Source organism: Oryx dammah, unplaced genomic scaffold (assembly GCF_014754425.2).
Source record: "Oryx dammah isolate SB20612 unplaced genomic scaffold, SCBI_Odam_1.1 HiC_scaffold_14, whole genome shotgun sequence".
Lineage (NCBI taxonomy): Eukaryota > Metazoa > Chordata > Mammalia > Artiodactyla > Bovidae > Oryx > Oryx dammah.
The window spans coordinates 32,025,871-32,052,497 of NW_024070198.1; the positions used below are offsets into that span (position 1 = coordinate 32,025,871).

The 26,627-nt window shown below is 38.0% G+C and overlaps 1 protein-coding gene across 6 annotated transcripts in view; it reads left to right on the top strand.

Moving 5' to 3' along the window:
* The window catches only part of VTI1A (vesicle transport through interaction with t-SNAREs 1A), a 382,025-nt gene that overhangs the window by 195,302 nt on the left and 160,096 nt on the right, over positions 1–26,627 (top strand). For 4 of the 6 annotated variants that reach the window (XM_040254975.1, XM_040254972.1, XM_040254977.1 and 1 more), the window contains 2 exons: positions 22,762–22,832; positions 23,908–23,969. In XM_040254975.1, coding sequence (XP_040110909.1) covers positions 22,762–22,832; positions 23,908–23,969 — 133 coding nt within the window. Of the gene's footprint in view, positions 1–22,761; positions 22,833–23,907; positions 23,981–26,627 lie in introns of all 6 variants that reach the window. The other 2 variants (XM_040254974.1, XM_040254976.1) reach the window with 1 other exon arrangement.

The following is a 26,627-nucleotide window of genomic DNA, read 5'->3' on the forward strand; positions in this document are numbered from 1 at the left end:
TAGGCTGCCAGGCTCCTCTTCCCCAGAGTTTGCTCAGATTCACATCCAAGTAGTTACTGAAGGTTAACAAGGGAGAGAGGAGCAAATGTGAAGGATTCATGGTTCAAGATTATAGTAACATTTAATAGAAACTTAAAAGGAGTTGATGCTTCTTGTATTTTTTGACATATGAATGTTGGAGCTTTTTTATAAATTTGGTATTCAACATAATTCCAAATATTGGCTCATACACACACACTCATAAGCATACTATCTGAATGCGTATCTCTGTCATTGTATAACTATTTAGATATGTAGACATAGAGATAGATGTGCCAAATGACTGCCATTCATGAGGCACTGTATGGAGGAGAAGTGAATAGTATGTAAGATTTATTCCTGCCATAGGGGAGTTGCCTGCAATCTGGTAGGAGAGATGGGCATGAATATAGTCAGTTATTCTTAGTGGACATACATTGTGAGCACTCCGGGCATAGAGAGAAAACCAAAAACTCCAGCCTTGGGATACATACCATCATTGTGGTTCAGATAATGAATTGATCCAAGTCCAGAGGAGGGGAAGACATTGCCAGCAAAGTTGATCATGAAAGGCTTCTAGGCAGTAGTGATGTGGGAACTGCATTTAAATGCATTTTCCCTATGTGTAATTCTCCAAACATGTTTTCTGTTTAGTTATATTGCATTTTGAGACATATAAGTCAGTGATCATTTATAATTTTTTTAATGCCTTACAATTTTTGTAAGTAAATCTTTAAAAGTTCGGCTTTACTCAAAATAATCCAAGACCATTTACAGTGAGTTAAAGTATTCATAAAGCAAGGTGATTATTACTCCTGAGACCATTGTACAAAGCCCTGAAGTGTGTTAGACATAGGCCAGAAACCGCTCTCCTTTGTTATATCTTATGAGCCTGTTAAGTTTAAAAAAAAAAAAAGCCTATCCTTTTTTGCTATTCCTATTCCATCTTAGACACTTGGAAAATAGAATTTTATATGCTACAATCTAAAGGGAGGATCATAGAGGAATTCTGTCTCTCTATTGCATATGCTACCAAAGACTTAGAAAGTCAAGAGAAAAACAGACCAAAATGCTTTGCTTATTAGTGTACATGCATCCATTTTCCTGAAGTTGCGTAACTAACTGAATTAGGAAAGTGCTATAAACATCGCATTGCTGTTGACATTGAACATTGCATAGCTGGAAAGAAAGGCATGTATATATATATTTTTCCATTTGCTATTTCAATAATCTAAATCGCAGTGGCAAATGAAAATACAATTGAATCTCAAGTGAATGACCAGAAACACCGTATATTTTATAAAATATGGCAGCATAATGAATAGGAGGTAAAAAAAAAAAAAAAAAAGAAGAAGAAGAAGTCCTGGCTTTCAAGTCCTGATGGTTGTGATGTGATTGAATCATCGTGCATTCTGTTTGATGTCTCGGCTTTGCTATTCAGATACACTGCAAAGCATGTGCATCACCCTCTGCAAAGTGCACCTGGTAGCCCAGCGTGGAGGTAGCTGGTTTTCCCTGCACCTGCAGGAAGCATAGATATTCAGAGTAGAATTTAAGTTGGGGTATTTTAATTCTCCTAATTGTAATAGATTACTCATCCAGGGAAAAGGATTAGTCAGGTACAAAAGAAACTGCTTAGGATTTGAAGGAATTTGACAATTTCGTTGTAGTTCCTAGCCTGGCAGGTGGTAATAATGCCTATGCCAGCACTGTCAAAATATGAAAATTAAAGTGACGATGGGTTTTAATGAAATCCATTTGACAAATATAATTAAGGTGTTTTAATATGGAGTCCTGTAATAAAGACTACCGGTGGACTCCCTGAGGTCCTGACTAATTGTGTCGATTGCTTTTAAGCTTTGAATAGTTTTATTGGATAATGAACTGTTAAGAAGTGTTAGATCTTTCTTAAGCAGAATTTGGTTTGAAAAAGAAGAGGAGAGACAGGCCTGAGGTGTGGCATTTTAAACATAATTAGAAGAGAGATTTAAGTTAACATCTTTGATCTTGCTGTCAGTTTTTGATTAGAGCTGTAAATGCTTTAATCAAGTGTAGTGTAGTCATTACATTTCTAACTGTTTTTTAAACTGTGAAATTACTGAGACATTGACATCAATTTTAACACATTCTGAAAATTTGCTGTAGAATTGGGTTTCTCCATCAAATGTTTGCAATTAGAATATCTGATTATACTGACTTACCAACCTTACACACAATGGCAAAATTATACTGGGGTGGGGACGAGTTTCCTTTCTATAGTAGTTAAACACAGCAACAAAGCAATATGATTACTTGATATTTATTTTGCTTTCTAGGAATGTGTTTGCAAGTACTCATCATGTGAAAGTAGTCCATTAAAATGTGTGGATGAGGAAGTAACCTCAACCTGTTCATCAAGTGAATTTTATAATATTAAATGTTCCTAACTTCCACTCTCAAAGAACATTTATTTGCCTAATAGTTCATTATGATCATCTAATGCCATATTTGGGTTTTTATTCCTATGCCTGGCACACATAGTAAGCACTTAGTAACTATTTGTTGGAAGAAACAGTGATCAGTTTACAATAGCTGAGTATGTAACCTATTTGAATTATTTTCCCCAAATTAAATAAGGTCTAAAAAAGTCAACTGTAAGGGAAAAGTGAAATCCTCTCCCCACTTTGCCCACTGTTTTGACCCAGTTACTCATTATAGAGTATAAATGGGTATATACTTGGTATTTCTGACTAGTTTCAGACAATATCACTGAAATGATGAGTTAGACCAGTGCTGTGTGGGATTCTGCTTGGTGGAAATCTGCCTCCCTAGCATTTTACCCATGATTGCAGGAGTGATAAGGCTATTTTAAGGAGCCATGCCCCAGGGCCATTCATTGACTCTTAATAAGAAGGAGTCTACACTGATTTCATGGTCTTGAACTTTCTGCTTGTGTATTAGTGTTACATCGCATATGAAATGAAGAGTTAAGAAGTCTGGATTCTCACCCATGCTCTTCGTGATACACCCTTTAGAAAAATTGCTTTTCTCTAGATTATCTAATCCAACCCGAGTGGAATAAATGACTTCCACATCTCTGCTGACTCTAGAGTTCCACCCATCAGGGTCTTGTTGTGTTCAGTTGTCACTGACTCTTTGCAGCCCCTCGGACTACAGCTCGCCAGGCCTCCGTGTCCTTCACCATCTCTGGGAGTTTGCTCAAACTCATGTCCATTGAGTCGGTGAAGCTATCCCACCATCTCATCCTCTGTCACCCCCTTCTCCTCCTGCCTTCAGTCTTTCCCAGCATCAGGGTCTTCTCCTGTCAGTGTCTAACTCTCTAAATAAGTCTCTTTATCATTTTTACCTTTTAACCTTTCTTGTTTTTCATGTTCTTCCCTTTTACTTTTCTTTACATTCTTCCCCCCTCAACCCCACCCCTGGATATTCCCACCATTCATTTATACAACCATCCATCCATCCATCCAGAAAGTATTACTATTAAAGATCTATTATGTGCCAGATGTTATGTACGGAAAGAAACAACACCAAGATGCAATAGATGGCCTCTTGGTTACCTGAGGCCAGATATGGGGAGTGGTTAGACAGGAGAGAATTCTATCTTCTTATCATCCAATCTGATTTATGCCACTGGATAATACCTTTATAATATCACCTACTATAAATACATTAAGGAGTAGCTGGACCAGGTACCTTTCAACATTTTTACCTGCAAATACTGCTAGAAATAAAACCTTTTTTGTAGATTATCTGATGACTCATCATCCCACTGTTTTAAATACTTATTCATTACAGTTAGTTTCGGATTAGCATTATGCCCATTGCAAAGCTACTGTGAATAAAATTAGCATCATGTTTCTATAGATCTTCAGATTTCTCTTCTAAGATTTGAAAAGAGATGCGAGTTGCACGGTAGAGTGTCTGTTACACTTAGGTTGTCAGTGGGCACTCAGTTTTTAAAGCATGTCAAAAGGTATCCATGTCACTGTGTGGCAGATGATCAGGTTGGGGACCAGAGGCCTGGGGTGGAAGTCATGGCATGTGAACTGTTGGAGACTTGCCAAGATGATGAACAGATTGGTGGAGAGTATCATGTTTGTATGCTCGTTGAGCCAACTCATTGGGCACATTTCTCTATTTAGAACCTGTACAATGTGTTATGCTTTGTTGAAGTGGTGGTGCTTTTCACATCATTCTGCCCCATTTCAGCATGAGCTGCTATGCATTGGGAACATGCTTTATTCTTCGTGTTCTTACAGTGCCTGCCATATAATTGGCTCTGCATAATGTTCATTGAATTGAATTCTGATTTTACCTCTGATGTAAAATTTGTTTTCATGGGCAAATTGTTCTGGAAAAGTTGATTTTCATCAGGATTTTCAAGAAAAAAAAAAAAGGGTAGAAAGATCCATGAACAAGTAAAAATGACTACAAAACTTTTCCTTTACTTCTGTGGGCTTGTTGTAAACTACTTAACTCTCCATCCCACCCCCAACTGAAATAAAGGTTCTCCAAAGGGACGATGGCAATTTTCACTTTTGGAATATTTGTTCAGTGCTTTGAGATCATGATGAAAGACCTGTAGCAGGGGAAGGAATTGTTTAGGTGTGATCCCTTCTGAATCCATAGATACAATCAGAGTCAGTCTGCTTATAAAATCATCAACACACTATTTCCCACAGCACTAGGTGTTCTTTTGAAGTCTCTCTTACCGAGCTCTGACCTTATTTCTCAAGATGTATCCACATTTTCTAAATGGGAGTTTTTGGGAAATACAAGACAGCCTCAACGTGCAAAATGTTTTTGAATGTTACTTTCCATTTAACACTTAAGGACATCAATAAAGTAAAATATGATATGTGTACTATGTAGTGTTAACTGGCATCTCATTAAAGTCAAGAGAAAAAGTAGATTCCCCCCCCCCCATACATTCTGTACAGATTTGTTTATCATTAGTGCAGAATGTTTAGGATCTTACATAAACTTTTTGTCACAGAATTCCTATATTACACATTGTCTCTGCTTTGTTTTTAAAGGGAACAATGATATAATCTATGTAGAAATTACTTATCAATTATACACCGGATTGATGTCCTAGCTTCTTATGAAAAAAAAGTAGAAAGATTTTCCTCCACCACTGGAATCAAGGTTTAAAAGTAAAAATGTGGGAAATGAAAATCAGCTCAAACCATGTTTTCTTCTCATTCTGATTTACTATCTCTCTCTCACTTTCACTAAGAAAGAGAGCTAATGGTTTGTGCCAACTTCTACCTCCATGAGACTAGAGAATTTTTAAAAATTGTCAGAAAGTGAAGGTGAAGTCGCTCAGTCGTGTCCAACTCTTTGCAACCCCATGGACTGTAGCCTGTCAGGCTCCTCCGCCCATGGGATTTTCCAGGCAAGAGTGCTGGAGTGGATTGCCATTTCCTTCTCCAGGGGATCTTTCCCAGAAACGAACCCGGGTCTCCCACGTTGCAGGCAGACGCTTTACCATCTGAGCCACCAGGGAAGCCCAAAATTGTCAGAAGATGCTGTTTATTCTAGTCAGTGGCAAGCCCAGGACACCTCATGCTTCTTTGTTGCTGATGACCTCATCTTCAGGTTTCTGAGAACAGTTCTGGTTCCAGGCTCAGTGCATCAGACTCTACAATGAATACCACCCACTATAAATACATTAAATCATCTTTAAGGTACAACATTGCAGTTCATGAAAATACTGCAGACCAAAAAGAGATACATTTCCCAAGGTACTAAAGAATCAAGAATAATTTTTAATTCATTCTGCCTTATTCTGTTTCATGTTTTAGAAGATCTGTTGTTATTCTTTCGGTAGGAACCTTAAACATTCTCTCTACTCAGCAGTCTTTTTTTTTCTTCAGTATTTTGAACCTCCAACTTAGTAATACAGTTTTTAATATGACATTTTGTTTTCAAACAGGAGTTAAGGAATAGATTAAAAATTCCTAATGAACCATTCCTCAGTCTGGGTGAGATGTGTAGTGGGTTTAAGTTTGTCAGTGGGTATAATGTATACCTATTAAATAATTTGTTTAATCATCTCTTAAAACTCTGAGCCTTCTAGTATTACTTGCTGTGTATAACACATCTTTTATTTGTATTTAGATGTTTGGGTACGTGTTTTTGTTAAGGTTTCAGTCACTTTTCCTGCACCTAAAGAGGAGAATAGGATTTGCCAGTGATAAATGGGGAAGTTGACTAGCTAACTAATAAAGATTTGTCTTAATCAAGTATGATTTGTCAGAACAGGAGCGCACTGGGGTCAGGGCGCACGCAATGAATTATACAGCATTCACAGGAGGAAAGGACCCGGCAAGAGACCTCATAAATATGCTGCCATTACCCACTGCTAATTCGTATTCAAAGAGTGCTCTGCACAGCTAGTTTCTAGGTTGCAGAGCTGTTCACCAGCTTCCCGAGCTTTCTGTTTGTGTGAAAAAAGAAGTTTCATTATGTGTTGGCATCATCTGGGTTCTCAAGGTATACCAGTCCCCAAAACTGAGCTGATATCTATAATTTGAAGCATGGCTCATCACATTACATCATATTGCACGTGTGATATTTATTAAGGACCTACTGTGGGCTCTGCAACGTGCTGGACATGGAGGGGAGGATGCAGATGCATAAAACATTCTCTTTTAGAAGACGTTTTGCATGCTTTCTTATGATCCTTTTCACATCTTGCCTCTGTTGATTCAATACAGCTATAAACATTTGTTCATATGACTGATTGCTGTGATAGGGTACATAAGTCTTTTTCCTGGTCTTTACTTGTAAATCTTTTCTGTGATTTGAAAAGGTGGTTATTTTTGTTCTTCACATGGAACATAATTTTAAGTACTGCTCTGTGGCTGGAGCAATATTCAAAGCCAGCTGATTGGTGGTGTTCAGCTGTAGTTGGGAAACTATAGCTTCCTTGGCTCTGAGAAGTCAACATCAGGGACCAACCCTGTCCTCAGAGTTTCTTTTTTGCATAAGTGGTCTATTGCATGTTTTTTAGATCAGATTATAATGATGACAAAATAGCTTGTAGTATCTCAATGTCTAAATTGGGTAGAAAAGATCTTGGCATCATCCTTTTTTATTGGAATAACCACTCTCATAGTTGATGATCCCAGTCCCTCTTTGATGAAACTGATGTCCCTTTTAAAATAATAATTTAGTAACAGTAATTTTTCAAATTGTTTGAGAGTACGCTTTTGTTATATCAAGGGAGGGAAAATGAATAGACTTTGGACTTCCCACGTCCAATGATGGTCCCTCCGAGGAAGGGAGGGTTGAAATAGAAAGTTGTGAAAGCCCACTGTATCCATTCCTACTCTAGCGAATGAAAATTGTTAGTAGTTGAGCTATTACTTTGAATATTTCTGGAAGCTTCCTTAGAACATTTGCCTCAGCCAGGAATGGAAAAAGAGCACAGTCCTCTGATTACTGAGCCTTTAGAAATTCCATGTCTCCTAATAGGATGTTTACAGTGGAATGTAGTAGAACATTGAGAATTCTATAGTGACGGGAATTTCTTTGCTTCAGGTGAGAAAGAACCCCACCAGTTCTGTGAATTATAGATGATATGAACGAACTTCCCCTGCAGTCCAGTGATTAAGACTCTGTGCTTCCAATGCAAGGGGCACAGGTTTGATCCCTGGTCAGGAAACCAGGATCCTGCATGCTGTGAGGCATGGCCAAGAAAATGTTAAAATAAGTTTTTTTAAAAAAGATGATATGAAGGGAGTTGGTAGTGTGGTCAAGCCAAGGTTTACTTAGAATGATGCCTGAACTTCAGAATAGACAAGTCCTCAGTGAAATCAAAACCTGCCACCCGTATAAGAAACATTGTAAAGATAACAAGGCAATTTAGACAGATGGATGGTGAAAACAAACCAGAGACAGAGTTCAGTTCTCAGAAATGAGTGGTCCTTACACTGACAGTCAGCACTGTCTCAGCAAGTGTGCAGTCACTGCATGTCTCACAAAAAACAAAATGCCTGAAATCCTGGAGAGGAACTGGGAACTCTAGAATTGAGGGTAGAAGAAAGAGTTGGACAGACAGGCCAGATGGCTGGGAAATAGACCCCAGAATGTGAGGCTCTTGGACCCTAGAAGACTCATCTTGCTTTTCTTTCAAGTGGAAGAAGTCATTTTTTAATTTTTTAAAGTTTGCCTTATACCTTCATCCTTGTATTTGATTTATGACATTGGAAAATTCATAAAAGTAGCTGCCTTTTTTGTTATGTGTTTATCCAAAGTGTTGCTCCAAATTGCTTGCCCAGAATGCCTGTGATTTTGGCCATTTATGGACTGGTGAAAGCACAGTATATGCCAGTGGCCATAACTATTGGCTTGGGGATCAATCAGATGTGGGTTTTGAATACTAGCCAACCTTGGGCAAATTACCTAACCTCTCTGAGCCTCACATTATCTTTAGGAAGGGTTAGTAATAATCTGCTTCATTTGAAGATAAACTGCAGTATCTGTCAAGTGTTTAGCACAGTAGCTGGCATACAGTGAAGCAATCAATAAATAATGGCCCCAAATAAAAAAGAAACCTTTCCCGGAGGGAAACATTCATTTCAGTATTTTCTATACAGCCTGTAAGCAATAAACTTTTGTTGGATATATATTAAATGAATGAAGTCTTTTTTTTTTTTTTTTAATGGCTAAGAGTTTAAGCCTACATACATGCCTTTTCCCTCAAAAGAAGTCCCATCTCAACTTGTTAATACTCTACACAGAAGTTTGGTAAAAGACTCAATTTTAGTGGTTCCCTGTTGGAGCCTATTGAGATGTAATTAAAAATTCTTCTTAGAATTATGCTAATAAGTTTAGTATACAGCCTTGCCGATGAAGTCTAGTAAATTCTCTGTTGTATTGGAAACAATAGTAGCTTTGTTTTATTCTGTATTTTAGACACTCCTGATGTCATAGTGCTTGCTAAGAAAGGCAAACAGTAGTAAACTATATTTATAAGAGTTTTACTAAAAGAAGTCTCCAAGTGCACATTTGATTATCTACTGTCCTTCTAAGATCAGATTGATATTCCAGTTTGCAAAACTGAATAATTCTTTACTGTCCTTCACCTGACATTGACCAGCGCTTGACATCTGATGAGCTAGATTCTCAAAATCCATATTATTTGGCCTTTTCTTTAATGTCAGAAGAGCAGCATAAATATTAGAAAATCTTTAGCTCCTTCGTACCTTTTATTTATTTATTTTTTTAGGAAAACAATAATTTGGGCTCAGTTTGGATCTTTTGTCACCTATACATCTCCAGTTAAAAAAAATACTAAGGTCACATCACCTTAAAACTCTGCTAGAATATACAATGAAACTATCCATCCTTTTTTGTTATGCTTTTCTCCACCTGTTCACTAACTCCCTTGTTTGAGTTTCATTAATTTCTACCTCTCAAAATGTCAGTGTCTAAAATGCAGAGCGCTCTGCTTTATTCGGGAATAAACTGTCTCCATCTTTTTGTCTGCTTCATGATACAGTATAAATTCTCCCCCTTAGCTTTTAGAGTTCTCTGTAGATTACTCTGGTGTACAATTTGTGTGTGTTTGTGTATGTTGCAGTTAAACTTTATCTACAGAAACAAGCCACAGGCTGGCTGTATTGGCTCCAGGGCCCTAGTTTGCCCATTCCTACTCTAGAGTAGTGGTTCTCAAAGCGTAGTCCTCAGGAACCAGCAACATCAGCATCATTCAGGAACTTGTTGGAAATGCAACTTCTTGGGCCCCAGCCCAGACCTGCTGAATTAGAAACTCTGGTTGTGGGGCCCTGGAATCTGTATTTAACAATCTGAATTGTTTTTGTTTATTGATTGATCCAAAATCACTGTGGATGATGACAGCAGCTATGAAATTAAAGATGCTTACTCTTTGGAAGAAAAGCTGTGGCCAACCTAAATAGCATATTAAAAAGCAGAGAATAACTTTGCTGACAAAGATCCATATAGTCAAATCTGTGGTTTTTCCAGTAGTCGTGTTTGGGTGTATGGATGTGAGAGTTGGACAATAAACAAAGCTGAGCACCAAAGAATTGATGTTTTCAAACTGTGGTGCTGAAGAAGACTCTTGAGAGTCCCTTGGACAACAAGGAGATCAGACCAGTCAATCCTAAAGGAAAGCAACCCTGAATATTCATTGGAAGGACTGATGCTGAAGTTGAAACTCAAACGCTTCAGCCACTTGATGTGAAGAGCCGACTTATTGAAAAAGATATTGATGCTAGAAAAGGTTGAGGGCAGGAGGAGAAGGGGGCGACAGAGGATGAAATGGTTGGATGGCATCACTGACTCAATGGACATGAGTTTGAGCAAACTCTGGGAGATAGTGAAGGACAGGGAGCCTAGCCTGCTGCAGTCCATGGGGTTGCAGAGTCAGACACAACTGAACGACTGAACAACAGATTGATTGATCTGGGCTTCCCAGGTGACTCAATGGTAAAGAATCCATCTGCCAAGCAGGAGAGATGGGTTTGATCCCTGGGTCGGGAAGATCCACTGGAGAAGGAAATGGCAACCCATTCCAGTAGTCTCCTCTGGAATATCACATGGACAGAGAAGTCTGGGAGGCTACAGTCCCTGGGGTTGCAAAAGAGTCGGACACAACTTAGTGACTAAACAACAGTGATTGATCTATGTCCCATCTACTTCCACAAAAAGAAGTACTTTACAATAAAAGGTCAAGTAAGTGTATCAAGAGTAAAAAACCTAACCCAGGACAGAGGCAGAAACCAGGAAGTAAAAGGAAGATTTGGGTGGGGGTGGAGGTGGGGGTTGATGTGTAAAGAAATCCTAAAGCAATGCTGTAATAACTAAGGATTAAACTCACCCAGAGCTTCCTAGGATTCAGGCCAAAAAAGAAAACACATTGAATTACATAGCTTGCATTGTTCAATAGTACAAAATGAATTATTTCCTGAACTGTCACAAAATTTTTTTTTAGTCAGGAAGGGGAGGAAGTGTGTGGTGGTCTTTAAATAAAACAAAGGAATGTGATCAGTCCTGTTCTTAAAATTAGCTTGACTGAAGCAGTGTAGAAATATTATTTATATTATAATTTCTTAAAGAAATCTTACGAGTACCAAAGTCCCACTGTTAAAGGCATAAAGTTCTGTATTGGAGCCAGACATATGGTACTAAAGAGTGCTGAAGAATGAAAGCCAGGTCTTAACAAAAAGACCAACTAGAAAATTATTTATGACTTCTAAAAAGTTTCTAGTGTGACTTCTAGAGAATTTTAAGAACATACATGTCTAGACCTCGCTCCCAGAAATTCTAGTTTAGTCAGCCTAGAATGAGGTCTCTAAAACCCCATTTGTTAAAAGTGCCATGAATGTGTCTAGCCCGGAACCGAAGAAGCACACCCCCTGATGAGTCTTTGCCATTGCCCGTCTCCTTCACATTTCAGTCATTTCCCTTGGACTTTAGAAGGAAAGAGTTGGCAGAAAATCCAAGAATGATAGCACTGGCTGAAAGCTGAAAAGTGGGTGTTTTGTGTTGTCAGCTGAAAAAAGACCCCATTGCTGTGGATCCCGGATAGCAGATAGGTCTTCTCGCTTGTGCCAAGCCTGATCAATTGCAGCAATTGCCTGGAGCATTGCAAGGAGAGGGTTACTTGCAAGGCATGTTCAGGGCAATGTGATAGATTGATGACATCTGCCAGGTGTTTGGGATTAAGAGTGGCAGCCAGTATCGCATATATTTGTTGACTTTGCTCTCAGACTAGATATATGAATAGCAAGAGTGACATTTTGTTGAAAAATTAAAGACACTGACTTACTCTATAACACTGAATTTTTGTTTCTAAACTATGTCTTTTTTTTTTTAATTTATTGGGATATGGTTGATGTACAAAATCATATGAGTTTTAGTTGTAAAACATCATGAGTCATAGTTTTTAAAGGTTATGTTCCATTTATAATTATTACAAAATATTCACTATATTCCCTGTGTTGTACAGTATATCCTTGTAACTTACCTATTTTGTACCTCTTAATCCCCTACTCTATCTTGTCCCTGGCCCTCCCTCTCCCCACTAGTAATCACTAGTTTTTATCTGTGAGTCTGTCTTTTCTGTTATATTCACTAGCTTGTTTTTTATCATGTCTTTAATATCTAAGCCACTTTTAAGGATCCTCTTTTCACTTTCTCAGTCTTCCCCTCTAAATTTTCAACATGCTTTGCTGCCTGATATTTCTTGAATGATGATCATCCTTTAAGTCAAAGGTTTGTGTTTCTTAATGCTCAAATTCAGCAGCATTAATATTCAGTGTTCCCTGCTCATACTCATTGTCCTGTGTTTCTTCAGACTCAGTGACTCAGTAACTTTCTGTTTTGCATTTATTCAGTATATCCATGCTTCCTTCTCCTACTTAAACCTACCTGTCTGCTTTCAGTGTGCTCAGAAGCGTCAAGATATGAAAAACTACTGCATAAAACATAAAATTTTAATTTATAAATCAGTGAAAACATTGGTCAAGCTCTTGAGTAAGAGTATAAATTAGATTGTTGTTGTTGTTGTTGTTGTTAACATGTATAAGATGTGTAAGAAGATAACCCCTTCCAGAGGAATTCTAAATGTTTTATGTGATACAAAAATATTCCTTGCTTACACCATAAAGAAAAATTAAATCAAAATGGGCCAAAGGCCTATATATGAAATTCCCTGGTAGTCCAGTGGTTAGAAGTCCACACTTCCCCCACAGGGACCACAGATTCCATGCCTAGTTAGGAAACTAAGATCCTACAAGCTGTGGGGTACAGCCAAAAAAAAAAAAAAAAGACCTATGTGTAAGAACTAAAACTATAAAACTCTCAGAAGAAAGCATAAGGGTAAATATTCATGGTCTGGATTTGGCGATGGAATTTTAAATATGACACTTAAAAACACAACAAAGAAAAGATAGATATATTGGACTTATTAACATTAAAAACTTTTGTACATCAAAAGACAACCCACAAAATGAAGGAATATATTTATACAGTATATACCTGATAAGGGTCTAGCACCCAGAATATATAAAGAACTCTCACAACTCAACAACAAAAAGACAAACCAATTTTTAAAAGGATAAGAAGCCTAAATAGACATTTCTCTGAAAAGATATACAAATGACCCACAGACACGTGAAAATGCACAGCATCATTAGACGTTAGGGAAAGGCAAATCAAAACCACTGGATGGTACTACTTCACACCTACTAGGATGGCTATACATTTTTTTAATGGAAAATAACAAGGTGGCTCAGGAGAAATGAGAACCTTCCTGCATTGCTGGTGGGAGTGTAAAATGGATAACCACTGTGAAAAATGAGTTTTGCAGTTCCTCAAAAGGTTAAACACAGAATTACCATATGATCCAGTAATTCCACTCCTGGGCACATACCCAAAGGAACTGATATTTAAATAAATATTTAAATAAGTATTTGTACATGGTTGTTCATAGAAGCACTAATCACAATAGCCAAGGGGTAGAAACCAAAATATCCATCAGTGCATGAATGGATAAACAAAATGTAGTGTATCCATATAATGGAACATTAAATTTTAAAAATGTTTTTAATACTCCATGAAGGAACTCTACCCCATAAATCTCCAGTACTTTGGCCACCTGATGTGAAGAGCCGACTCATTGAAAAAGACCCTGATGCTGGGAAAGATCGAGGGCAGGAGGAGAAGGGGATGACAGAGGATGAGATGGTTGGATGGCATCATTGACTCAGTGGACATGAGTTTGAGCAAGCTCTGGGAGATAGTGAAGGACAGGGAGGCCTGGCGTGCTGCAGTCCATGGGGTCGCAAAGAGTCAGACACGACTGAGCGACTGAACAACAACAAAGGAGCTACACCTGCCACAACATGAATGAACTCTGACAACATTACGTTGAGTGAAAGAAGCCAGTGCATATTTTCAACTTGGTGTGATTTCATTAATTTTTAGTACTTAAACCTGAAGCTTACAAGCAATGCGAGTCTTATTTCTCATGTATTTATATCTGGACATGGACTATTGCCACATGGCCGCATCAGGAGAGAAGTAATTCTATCCTTCAGGCCTTCTTTCCCTTCCAGCTTCAGTTCAAACCAGGAAGAGAGTTAAGACTAAGAAAAAAGACAATATTAAGGAAAGGGATGTCAAGGAAAATAATCCTACTATTCTAGTATTACCTTGTATTTATGACAGTTGCATTTTTATGATTTTAGCTGTCCCCTTTTCCATTCCAAAACACTTCAGTTTTTAAAGTGTTATCCTATTAATCTCTGTGCATCGGTCTCAAGCCAAGAAAATAGGTTTTACCACATACATGCATTTGTGTGCATGTGAGAGAGACAAAGAGAGTGGGGGGTAGGATGGAATGTCAGCTCCTCATCACTTGCTTTTCACAGCATTAACAATCAATTCAAATATATTAAATTTCCCACCTCACCTGATTCATTTGTTAAGCATAACAACTTTCCTTGCCATTGTGGAGAGTGGGGAAAGGGGTCAGTAAGATGGGCATTTTACCATTCTACAGGAGAATTGGCCTCTTGTTTTTTTGAGAACAAAAATAGACTGAAGTCAAAGGTTTGACAAAAAGAACACTTCCAGGACATTTTTTACTCTTTGCATAATTTGTGAACAACAGAAAGCCATTCCAGTCAGGACCATGAGATGACAGCATATTCCTCTGTAACAGCTGGGATTGCTATATGGGAACAATGTCCAGGAAATGTGGAGACTGTCTCTTGTCCCACTCTTGCCCAAATAATTACAAAGGCCTTTTTCGGGCACTGACATTTTAAATGTATATTAAAGTATTAAAGTGCTTTATCACCCACATTGTAATGCATTTTGGAAGACACTTTCATTTAATTAAAATTTTTTGACTGCAAAGATCACTGACATAGGAGTTCGGAAAGTTGGTTCACGGTTGCAGCTCTGTCAGTCATTAGCAGCGTGACCTGGATGATCTCCACCCTCGAACTCCTCGCCCTTGTTTGCTCATCTGTGCAATTAACTACTCCCAAGGCTCAATTTCTTCTAAAACTCTGGACTCCGGTTATGATAAATTTACAGAAGACAACTGTGTTTTCAAGCTCAGTGGTTCCTATGGACACACATTTTCTGAGCGCCTGCATATGTAATCCATTGCCTTTTAAAATGCTGCGTACACTGAGAGGTATAAGAAATGACCTCCTCTTGAAAGAAGTTTGGGCTTCTTGGTGGTTTAAACAGTAAAGAATCCGCCTGCAATGTGGGAGACCCAGGTTCGATACCTGGGTTGGGAAGATACCCTGGAGAAGGGCATGGCAACCCACTCCAGTATTCTTGCCTGGAGAATCCCCATGGACAGAGGAGCCTGGTAGGCCACAGTCCAGGGGATCACAAAGAGCCGGACACAACTGAGCAACTAATGCTAAAAGAAGTTTACAGTCTCACAGGAAGGAAGAACATATAAGTAAGGAATCACTGGCAGATCCTATAGCAGCAAAGCAGGAATAAATGAGGGGATAAAGCATAAATGAGGGGAAAGAGTCAGGAAGGTAGGTGGCAGCCTCCATATGACCTGGCTCTTACGATGAGCCTGTGCTTATCATTTGATTTGACTCGGTATTGCTCTATATTCCAAATTTCAAAAAAAGCTCGAGGTCCAATTTTTTATACGAAATATACTTGTTTAAAAAAAATTTGTTGTTGTTTTTGTTGCAGACCAGTTCAGAAATGCTTAAAACAGTGTTTCACAAAAGCAAAACATGTTTGCCAGCCACATAGATCCCGCGATTCTCCCAATAGCGACTTTTGAATAAGCAGATAATTATCAATAGAATGTTATACATTCAGGGATAGAAATGTGTATAGCTCACAGAAGAATACAGAGAGTGATTAACTCTACCCATAATGATTTCAGAAAGGCTTTCTAATTACTTTCTAGTCACTTGTCAATAGTTTACAGCCCTTTTTGTTTTTTTTTAAGAATGATCCATTCATTCACCCCAGAGATCTGGACACTGCTGACCCCGGCTCCCTTGTCTGTTAAGTAAATACATGTTTGGTAAATTCCACAAGTGAGCCTTTGGAATGTGTTTTGACGGTTTTGCCCATTCAGATTTTCTGCTGCTTCATCTTCTGGCTTTAACATTCTTTATTGAATTGTGAAAATGGGATGTCCTTCCTGCGGCTCTGGTCTTATTTCATAGAATAGAACAGATTCATTCTCATTTCTGAATGGAGCTGTAATTAACATGGTTCCTTTTGTTTAACAACCTCAATTTACATAGTACCTGCTCATTCCAGAGCATCATTATTGGAGACACAGCTTCATTGACTGATGTCTGAGGGCTCTGGGAATAGCATTTGCTAATTATCTGCAGCAAACCAGGTAACTAAGGGGAGGTTCTGCTATGACTTTGATGAAAGTAGTGCTGATGATTTTTTAAATTGCTTAATGATAGATTTGATCATCGTAAAACAAAATAGAATACATACTTATCTGCCAAGTAGATAATGTTAAGTCATCATTGCTGAAATAAAGAAAGAAAGAAAAGAAGGAAAGAAACCTGGGGCCCTGTACATTCTTTTGCTGTGTTCGCTACTAAGAATGCATAAGTTTACTTTCAGGTTATATAAATATTTAAGTATTTCTGTAGTAATATCATCATCAAAGTGCTTGTAAATATTTTATACTACAGTAAATGCAGGTGTCCTCAGAGGCCAAGTAGGCTACTGCATGAACCAGTGCAGTGGTAGACTTGGGCATTCTGAATATATGATACCATTTAAAATCATTTCAGTTTGAATTGTTTGTTATTTTTCAACATTGTCTTGGGGAGAGGAGGGTGGAATACTTTTGTGGGTCTGAGTTGTCCCTTGTGCTCTAGTTTGCTGAAATGCTCCACAGGGAAAAAGAGGCATTAAGATTTTATAGTCATTGAGTCCTAATATTTTAAAGCTAGAAGGGGCACTAAAGATTATCTATTCCAAGACTGTCATTTGACATTTAAGGAAAATGAGGCCTAGAGAAGGGTAGTGTTTTACCTAAATGAAACTACAAATATGTCTGTATTTCTTTTGAGGGGATCTTAAAGACAGGAGAATTTAGAGATCCTTCCAAGATGTTATTTCTGTATTCTGTAATACAGTGACATTAACCACTTGTGGTTAGTGAGCCTCTGAAATGTGACTGGTTCTACCAACAAACTGAATTTTAAATTTTATGTAATTTTAATTAATTTTAAAAGCCCTGTGTGGCCAGCAAGTACCATATTGGACAGAGAAGCTCTAGAATTACAGTTTTCATCCCTGACTTATCACAGTCTACCTTGAATAAATATTCTACTACTTCTCATAAAATTTAAAAGACTGTCAACCATATATTTCTATTTACTTCCTCTCTATCTTTTGTGCTATGGTTTTCTTATATTTTACTTCTATATACGTTGTTATTATTTTGCTTTACATGTATCTAAATTTTGTGGATGCAAATTTCCATCTAATATCATCTCCCTTCAGCCTGAAGAATTTTCTTTACATTTCTTGTAACTAAATTTTGCTCGATAATATTCTCATTTTTCAATATGTAAAATTATCATTATTTTACTTTCATGTTTAAGATATTTTTTACTAGATATGGAGTACCAGGATGACTTTGTATCCCCCTAGCACTTTGGGATATTTTTCCACTGTCCTCTTGTTTTGTTTCTGATGAAAATTCAATCCTCCTTCTTCTTAATGCTTTCCAGCATGTTTGGACTCGACTCTCAGAGGGCAAGCACCACAAGAATATGTGGGAATATGAGGTTTCGCTTTCCTAACCAGCCCCTTCTCCACTGCCTCTTTCATGGCAAGATTTGGAGATTGGGCGAGAATTATCAAACCAAGCAATTTGCTTTTGTATTTAGAACTCTTCCAAATCCCATTTTGTTCTATAAGCCTACATTTTTCACAGGACGTTCGACTGATTTCCCTTTATTCCTGAAAAGCCTCCCAAAAGGGAGGCCTGAACTCAGACCAGGTACTCACTGTAGGTGTGAACATTGCCACAACCCTTTGCTCACAAATGAGATGCTTCTTTCTCTCTAGAATTCATCACAACTTCTTCGTATATACCAGATATCACCCAGAAAGAATGATAATTATTTTGTCTGGATTTTTCTTATTTCGCTGAGAGTAAATATTTGTTATCTTTCTACATCTGAATTGGAAACAGTTCTTTATATGCCTTGAATTGTGAAATAATGAAAGATGGTAAAAGACCTGCCTTTTCCACATCCCCACCACCTATCCAGGGATCAAGAATTCAAGAAACTCGTCATGTCTGAGTAACATCAATACTGAGGATAACCCATTCAGGGCATGATGCCAGAGTCAGTGTCCAGGCAGATATGCTAAATGCCAAAGGATGGTTCATCCAGTCACTCTGTGAGCAGCTCCCTTCCAAGAAAGCTATATGTCGGCTCTCCCAAAGCAATACGTTTTTGCTTTTATTAAACTCAGTAGCTAGAATTTCTTGAGCCATGGCCAAAATTCAGTACTCCAGATTGTTAGGAAAATATTACTTTGTGTTTTGCGTCTGTCAGACTGGCATTCTGCAATATACATAAGAAAGCACGTGCTTCAAAAATAGCTCTTTTAGGGACTTCTTTGGTGGTCCAGTGGTTAAGACTTCGCCTTCCATCGCAGAGGGTGCCGGTTCGATCCCTGGTCACAGAGCTAATATCCCACATGCCTCATGGCCAAGAAACCAAACATAAAACAGAAGCAATGTTGTAACAAACTCAATAAAGACTTTAAAATGGTCCACGTTAAAAAAAAATTTTTTTTAATATAGCTCTTTTAAGTCTTTCTATTCACTCCACACTCCACAGAAGTCTCCATATACAAAGAACAGCTGGATAGCTGTGAATGCCTTTTACCTGTTGCTAAAATTATGTGCCAGAAAATCATCTTACCTTCTGAGTTCTTCCAAGAAGTCTTAACTGGCTGTCTTCAAATTTTAAATACTTTGTTGGAAAGTAAAAGGGAAAGTGAAAGTTGCTCAGTCATGTCCGACTCTTTGCAACCCCATGGACTGTACGGTCCATGGAATTCTCCAGGCCAGATTACTGGAGTGGACAGCCTTTCCCTTCTCCAGGGGATCTTCCCAACCCAGGGCTCAAACCCAGGTCTCCTGCATTGCAGGCTGATTCTTTACCAGCCAAGCCACAAGGAAAGCCCAAGAATACTGGAATGGGTAGGCTATTCCTTCTCCAGGGGATCTTCCCAACCCAGGGGTCGAACTGGGGTCTCCTGCATTGCAGGCGGATTCTTTACCAACTGAGCTATGAGGGAAGCTTTGTTGGAAACCATATCCTTAATAAAGTTTGTAAAAAGAAAGTTATAAATAAACAAAGGAATGATTATTTTCTGCTTTGTATACTTTATAGCATAATGGCTAACATCTTTTTTTAATATTTTGTATTTATCAAATAGAACATTTTTGGTGAATTATATTGAATAATGTAATTATATATATTCCATGTTTATATTATAACATGGTGTGAACTTCCGTCAGTCCTGCCTTCTGATTGAAAATATTTCATCTCCAAAATACAAATTCAATACATTTAAAAAATTAAGTTCATTCACATGTCATGATTGTTCAGGTGACATTATTATTTTATGAATGAAGGGAAGTGATTAGTGGTACAAGCTCCTCAAAATAAGTCTTGCCTTTTGTGATGCCAGTCCAGTCCTTCAGGAAATATTTTGCCAGATTTATAGTTCTCTGGTTCTTCTCCATTCCTTTATGGGGCAACAGAGTGTTGAATACCTATGATATTATCCCCCATCCCCTGTAAAATGTATTGAAACAGAGAGGAAATGTTAGCCAAAACCTATTTTGTAGTTTGTGACCCAGTAAAAAAGGCCATAGATCAAGGATATGATGATTCATTCTGGGTAATTTTGAAAACAAAAGCTCACTTTATCAGTTTGAATGCTATACTCCCACAATGATTCCCAACCCCCTTGTGAAAAGGACAGAAGAAGTACAGGAAGAAACTTTTCTCTCCAGGAATTCATTCATCATGTTCATACTGACATGCAGAATTCCAGCATGTATTGATAGCATCAGTTTTTATTTTCTTTTATGCTTCCCATTGTTTCTTAATTTCCAGAACATCCTCACAGTCAATGAGTACAGTACTTATAAAATTTATGATTTCTCAAATTATTTCAATAATGGCAGTATGGCAGTTCCCATTCTAAAGGTACTGTACTGCAAAAGGGTAAAGAAATGAAAGCTCTAGACTCAGTATGTCACATCTGCGTTGATTTATAGTCTTTCTTGTATTTCTTATTGATATTTTATGTGAGTGCTTTTTTTTTAAGTTATTCAAGAAAAGTAAATCTAACAATGTTATTTTTTTTTAGTGAAGTAATCCCTCAATGTCTATTTTGTGCAAGCTGAGTCTATTTTTAAAATAATTCCCTCTTAATTTATTGTTTTGTTTTGATTGAGGTAGGAGAACAGATAAGTATGCATAACTTACTTTGCTTGAGCTTTATTTTTCATTGTATAAGTATCAGCATTTCTAATATATTTGGCCGAGAATTATCTTTAGTGGGTCATTCAAATGGAAGGTTGTTGCTGTTCAGACGCCAAGTCGTGTCTGACTCTTTGCCACCCCACGAACTGCAGCACACCAGTCTCCCCTGTCCTTCAGTATCTCCTGGAGTTTGCTCAGATTCATGTCCACTGAGTCAGTGATGCCATCTAACCATCTTATTCTCTGCCACCTCCTTCTCCTCTTGCCTTCAATCTTTCCCAACATCAGGGCCTTTTCCATTGTATTGCCAGAGTACTGGAGATTCAGCTTCAGCATCAGTCCTTCCAAATGAATATTCATGGTTGATTTCCTTTAGGATTGACTGGTTTAGCAAGTAAGAAAGTAAAGAATTCTGTTTCTAACAAATGCATGGTATTTGCCTGTTAAGACCAGAACATATGTACTTTTGCCAATATCTCATCTTTTGTCAGATGGGGTTAGTACTTTGGATACTGACGTATTTCCCAGGAGGCAAAGAGATTGAGGGAATGACTTGAACATCTCAAAAGACTGGAGTTCTTCACCTCTTGTTCCATTGATTCCTTCAGTAGCAGACTGCAGATCCATTCAGAAGAGTTTTTCCTGCAGTGAACCTGATAGAAACATGGATCTGTCACCTGCCTTCCAGTGCTGCCTTCTCCAGTGCCCACAGGATATGCTTTAAGAGCAGGAGTAAACCCCCAAACCTTTCATATACTCCATTTTTCATTTTATCCTCACATTGCTTTATTCCTTCCATGCATTTTTGCTGGAAACATTATCCTGGTGATGAGACACAACAGTAATAAATTATTTCATATTTGTTTGAGATTATATACCTTAAAGCCCACCCCCCCTTTTTTTTTTTGCCACACCACACAGAATGCAGGATCTTCGTTCCCCCACCAGGGACCAAACTTGTGCTCTTTGCAATGGCAGTGCAGATTCTTTACCACTGGAATGCCAGGGAAGTCCCAATACCATCCTCTTGAATGAGAGAATATTATATAAATAGCATTTTGCTGAACTAATTATAGTATTGATGGTGTTCATAGATATTAGAGATTTTTAAGTTAAAAGTATATTGAAATTGTTATGTTGATTAAAGAAATTTAATGTAATAGTAATACCAAATAGTATGACAGAATTGAATATTATAATCATTTTTGCAAAAAAGAAAAATGCAACTCTAGTTATTTCCTACTTCTCCATTTTTGGTGTCATCTTCCACTTTTATGATGTCTCCACTGGGACCATATATCCAATTTTACCTTAAGGATACATTGTGTGGAGTCAGTAATAAAAAGCTATTATCAATCTGAGAGGAGAAATACTAGAAATGTAGTAACCTGTGAAGAATTTTCAGTTTTGTATAGGTGTCAAAAATATAATTGAGGTTATTATATTTAAGCAATTCTTATTATTTGAGCTTTCTATCATGAACGGAATATGCGGTCCTTTTTTTGATGTGCTGTGAAATATGAACTCTAATGTAACTTTTGTCCTTTAACTGCTAAATCATCACCATTAGCACAGGAGTTCATGAGTTAAAGGGCTTGATCTTGGTTACTGGTCACATCCCAGTATCTATACCCAGCACAGAGTATATTGAGTGGATTGATTCTCATGTACTATACAATTACATACATTTGTGTGGTACACTATAAATTTCAAAAGATTTTTGGTTATCTCATTTGACTCTTAACAACAATTTTCTGGAAATAAAAAAAAAAAAAGATTGTTTTCTTTCCCGATGAATAAAATTGCAGTTCAAGTGGGTTATGGAAGACCTAGTTTTTAGGAGGATGTCGGAGTCATAATAGTCCATTGTTTTTTGTTTGTTTTTACAGAAACTGCTCACTGAGCTTTATTTTGTGTGTGTGTTTAATTTTTATTGGAGTTGCTTAACAATGTTGTGTTAGTTTCTACTGTACAGCAAAGTGAATCAGATATATATATATCTCTTTTTTGGATTTCCTTCTCATTTGGGTCACCACAGAGCACTGAGTAGGGTTCCCTGAGCTGTACAGTAGGTTCCTTGTCATTGGTTTTTATATAACTAATCCTGAGCATTCAATAAATTCTGCACCTGTTATCCTTTTGGTGCTTCTGAAGGTTTTTTTTCATTTACAGCTAAAGTCATCTTTCCTAACTCAGATTTTCTTGTCCATAGAACAAATTGGCCAGGAGATGTTGGAAAACCTCAGTCACGACAGAGAAAAGATACAGAGAGCACGTGAAAGGGTAAGTAGAAATGGGATAATCTTTTCACAAATTCAGTAAAAGAAAAAAAAACATAAGCCAAAAATATATGTAAAAGGTCTTGGGCAGATGCATAGACTATAGCAATTACATTGATGTAAGATCCCCTGGAGAAGGGACTGGCAGCCCACTCCAGTATTCTTGCCTGGAGAATTCCACGGACAGAGGAGCTTAGCAGGCTTCGGTCCTTGGAGTCACAAAGAGTCGGATACCACTGAGCCACTTTCACTTTCAAGCATGTGTAAAAAATGGCTAGGGTGAAGGAGGGTCTGGAGCCTGGGGTAGGGGGCGGGGAAGTGTATGATGCAGAAAGATTAAGCTGACTGTATGCCTCCATACCGGAATTCCCCCAAGTAGATATTTTATTTAGTGCTATAGCTAAAAAGAGGCTTCCCTGATAGCTCAGCTAGTAAAGAATCCTCCTGCAATGCAGAGGACACAGGAGACTCAGGTTTAATTCCTAGGTCGGTAAGATCCCCTGGAGGAAGAAAATGGCAACCCATTCCAGTATTCTTGCCTGAAAAATCCCATGGGCAGAGGAGCCTGACTAGGGTTACAGTCCAAAGAGTCACAAAGAGCTGGACAAGACTGAGCGACTAAGCACACGTACACATAGCTAAGAAGATCGTTGATGGAAATTTTAGAGCAGGTCAGCAGGTCTTTCAGAGTGAAAGCAAACATACGATTCTCATCTTCCCTCAGCTCATGTTGTTTCCGTTTTTATCTCTAGGACTGTGTGCATTCTTAAGTGGTGATATTGATTTATGACCAGGTATCTATTAAACTTTGTCAGCCTGTGAGACATTTGCTTTTATATCCAGTTCAAGTATCCAGTTTAAATCTCCTGGGATTATCTGTTACATGTAATTTTCTAAATTCAAGAATTTTTTGAGATTGTGTAGGCATCAAAAATGTATTTTAAAGTATTTAACCTTTTTTTAATGAATTGGATTTTCCATCATGAAGGAAAACCATTGCTTGCTAGTGCACTTTAAAAATAATCTAATTGCCTTAAGTTTCATTTTATTCTGTGTTAATGCTGCTTTTCTCCTCCTAGCTTCGGGAAACAGATGCTAACTTGGGGAAAAGCTCCAGGGTTCTGACAGGGATGTTGCGAAGGTAAGAGTCAGGTAGGGTCTTCCTTTCTCTCTCCTCCTTTTTTTACAGTATATTTTTCATCTCATTGCAACCGGACATTTTCCAGACATGCAAGCTTCTGCTCTTAGTACCTGTGTCAAGACCCTTTTGAAATGACAGATCACTGGTATTAACTCTTGTTTGGACAGGGACACACACACTCTGAGTAACTTGGATTAGACGGTTTGAGCTCGGGGGGTTACCTCAAGCTATGGAAAAAATTAGGGTTGGACAGGAAGACCCCATGGCAGCAACAGACTGATTTTATTTTCTATTTTGATAGCCTTCTTGCTGTCGATGCAATGATAGCCTTTGGTTTCAGGAGCATACTTAGTATTAGCTTTGCCCTCTGTTGCTTTATTTAGATTTCTTTTTAAAGCAACTCTGTTTGGGGAAACATTGCTATTTTATGTATACTTAAAAATGACTTTTGAAGCCTGAAGAATATCAGAATAATCTGAATTTACTCATGTGCAAGCAAACAAATGTTTATGTTTTATATGTGTAACTAGCCTTTGACTGATAGAAAATACTTGGGAGAGTATGTGAAAATGAATGAATGAATATGGTTAACAGTCTAGATTCTATATTTTTGGAAGGGAGTGAGAAATGTTTTCATTGTTCTGAAAATTGGAGTCATTTTTGATTTAGGTGTATTCAGCATGAAATTATTACATTCAAAATCTACCAAATAAGAGTATCTTCTAGCATAATCTTCAGTTTGGAACTGTGGATAAAAATGTAAATGAGGAATGTTGAGAATCACCTTGGAATAGCTGACTTGGAAATTTAAAGAAGAGAATCTTGTTTATCACTGATGCTTTAGTGGCAGCTATTTGAATATAAGTAAAGTTTTCTCTAATCACATGTCCATAGATGATATGTTGTGTCCAAGCATACCGCTAAAAGAATGTTTGCTGAGTGAGAGATTGATTGCAAAAGAATCAACCAAAGATATGTCCGCTTAGTCTTCTATTGGCCAGTGTGGTCAATGTAATTTCTCTATCAGGCTGGTCAGGAGCAAGGTTAAGTTCCTGCAGCACTTCTAACCCACGTTAACACAACTCTACACACCTCTCCTTTTCCTCCATCCACAGTCTCAATTCACCATAAACCACCAAATCCTCTGATTAAAGGTGATACGTAAACGACCTAGAAAAATGCAAAATCCACAGAGAAGTGGCGATTGAAAGGAATGCTTCAATGCCTATAAACAATAAAAAAGGGAAAAATTCTCTATTGCTTCCCTGGAAGGGCCCCTGTGATGTGAGCTGTAACGAATATTCTGCATATGTCTCCATTTTGTCAAATCTCATTAAAGAGTCCTCCCACTTTATGTCAATTGAGCTGTCCAGAAATCATTCATCATTTTTAGTGTAAAAAAAAAATCATGTGGTTATTTAAATAATATCATATTAATGTTAAAGTTCAGCTGTCATTTAATGGTATGGCTTAATCAGATGTAGCATTTAGGAAAAATAGTTTATCCAGGCTCTACATAGCTTTCAGGTTGGCAGATTCAAATCAGGATTTATGGGTTTCTAAACCAATGTATTTCTATCCACGTTTCTGCTTGATGTACCTCACGCTTTTGTGCAGGACATAGCAGACAGTTATTTCAACAAATAAAGCATTTCCTCATATTGTGTTTGAATAAATTTGCAAGTCATTTAGTGAGGGTGAAGCACAAACAACTTCTGTAACCTTTGACTGGGCTTTCTTTAGAAAAATCATACAACAGGGTTACTTCATAAGCCCACAGAAGAAAATTACTCTGCTGAAATCTACTTGGGGTTCTCTTTATACACAAAGTCAGTCAATCACTGACTCATCTCCATTTGGACTCTGTCTAGAGTGTGAACAGAAATAAAAATCCCCAGATGAACATCACCTTGCTACGTCTGAGCCAAGGAATCTCTAAAGTCCACCTACACATTGGTGACCATGTTTTTCACTAAGCACAACTGGGATGCTGTTATCAGCCAAGGCATCCAGATACTTTTAATCAATGCTATAACCTAACTGGAGCTTCCCAGTTGGCTTAATAGTAAAGAACCTGCCTGCTAGTGCAGGAGACATAGGAGGCAGGGGTTCGGACCATGGGTCAGGAAGATTCCCTGGGGCAGGAAATGGCAACTAGCTCCAGTATTCTTGCCTGGAAAATTCCATGGACAGAGGAGCTTGATGGGCGACAGTCCATGGGGTTGCAAAGAATCGGACATGACTGAGCGACTGAGCATGCACGCACAACTGAGTCCTCAGGAACTAAATGCAGATACTAGTTTTGGTTTAGCTTCTAATTACTATCCCACTTGATACACAATTTATATATTTTGGACTTGGGAAAGGGCAAAAATATTTACCAACTTCTTCACTTCATTGTTTTTTATTCAGTTCAGTTCAGTTCAGTCGCTCAGTCGTGTCCGACTCTTTGCGACCCCATGAATCACAGCACGCCAGGCCTCCCTGTCCATCACCATCTCCCGGAGTTCACTCAGACTCAAGTCCATTGAGTCTGTGATGCCATCCAGCCATCTCATCCTCGGTTGTCCCCTTCTCCTCCTGCCCCCAATCCCTCCCAGCATCAGAGTCTTTTCTAATGAGTCAACTCTTCGCATGAGGTGGCCAAAGTACTGGAGC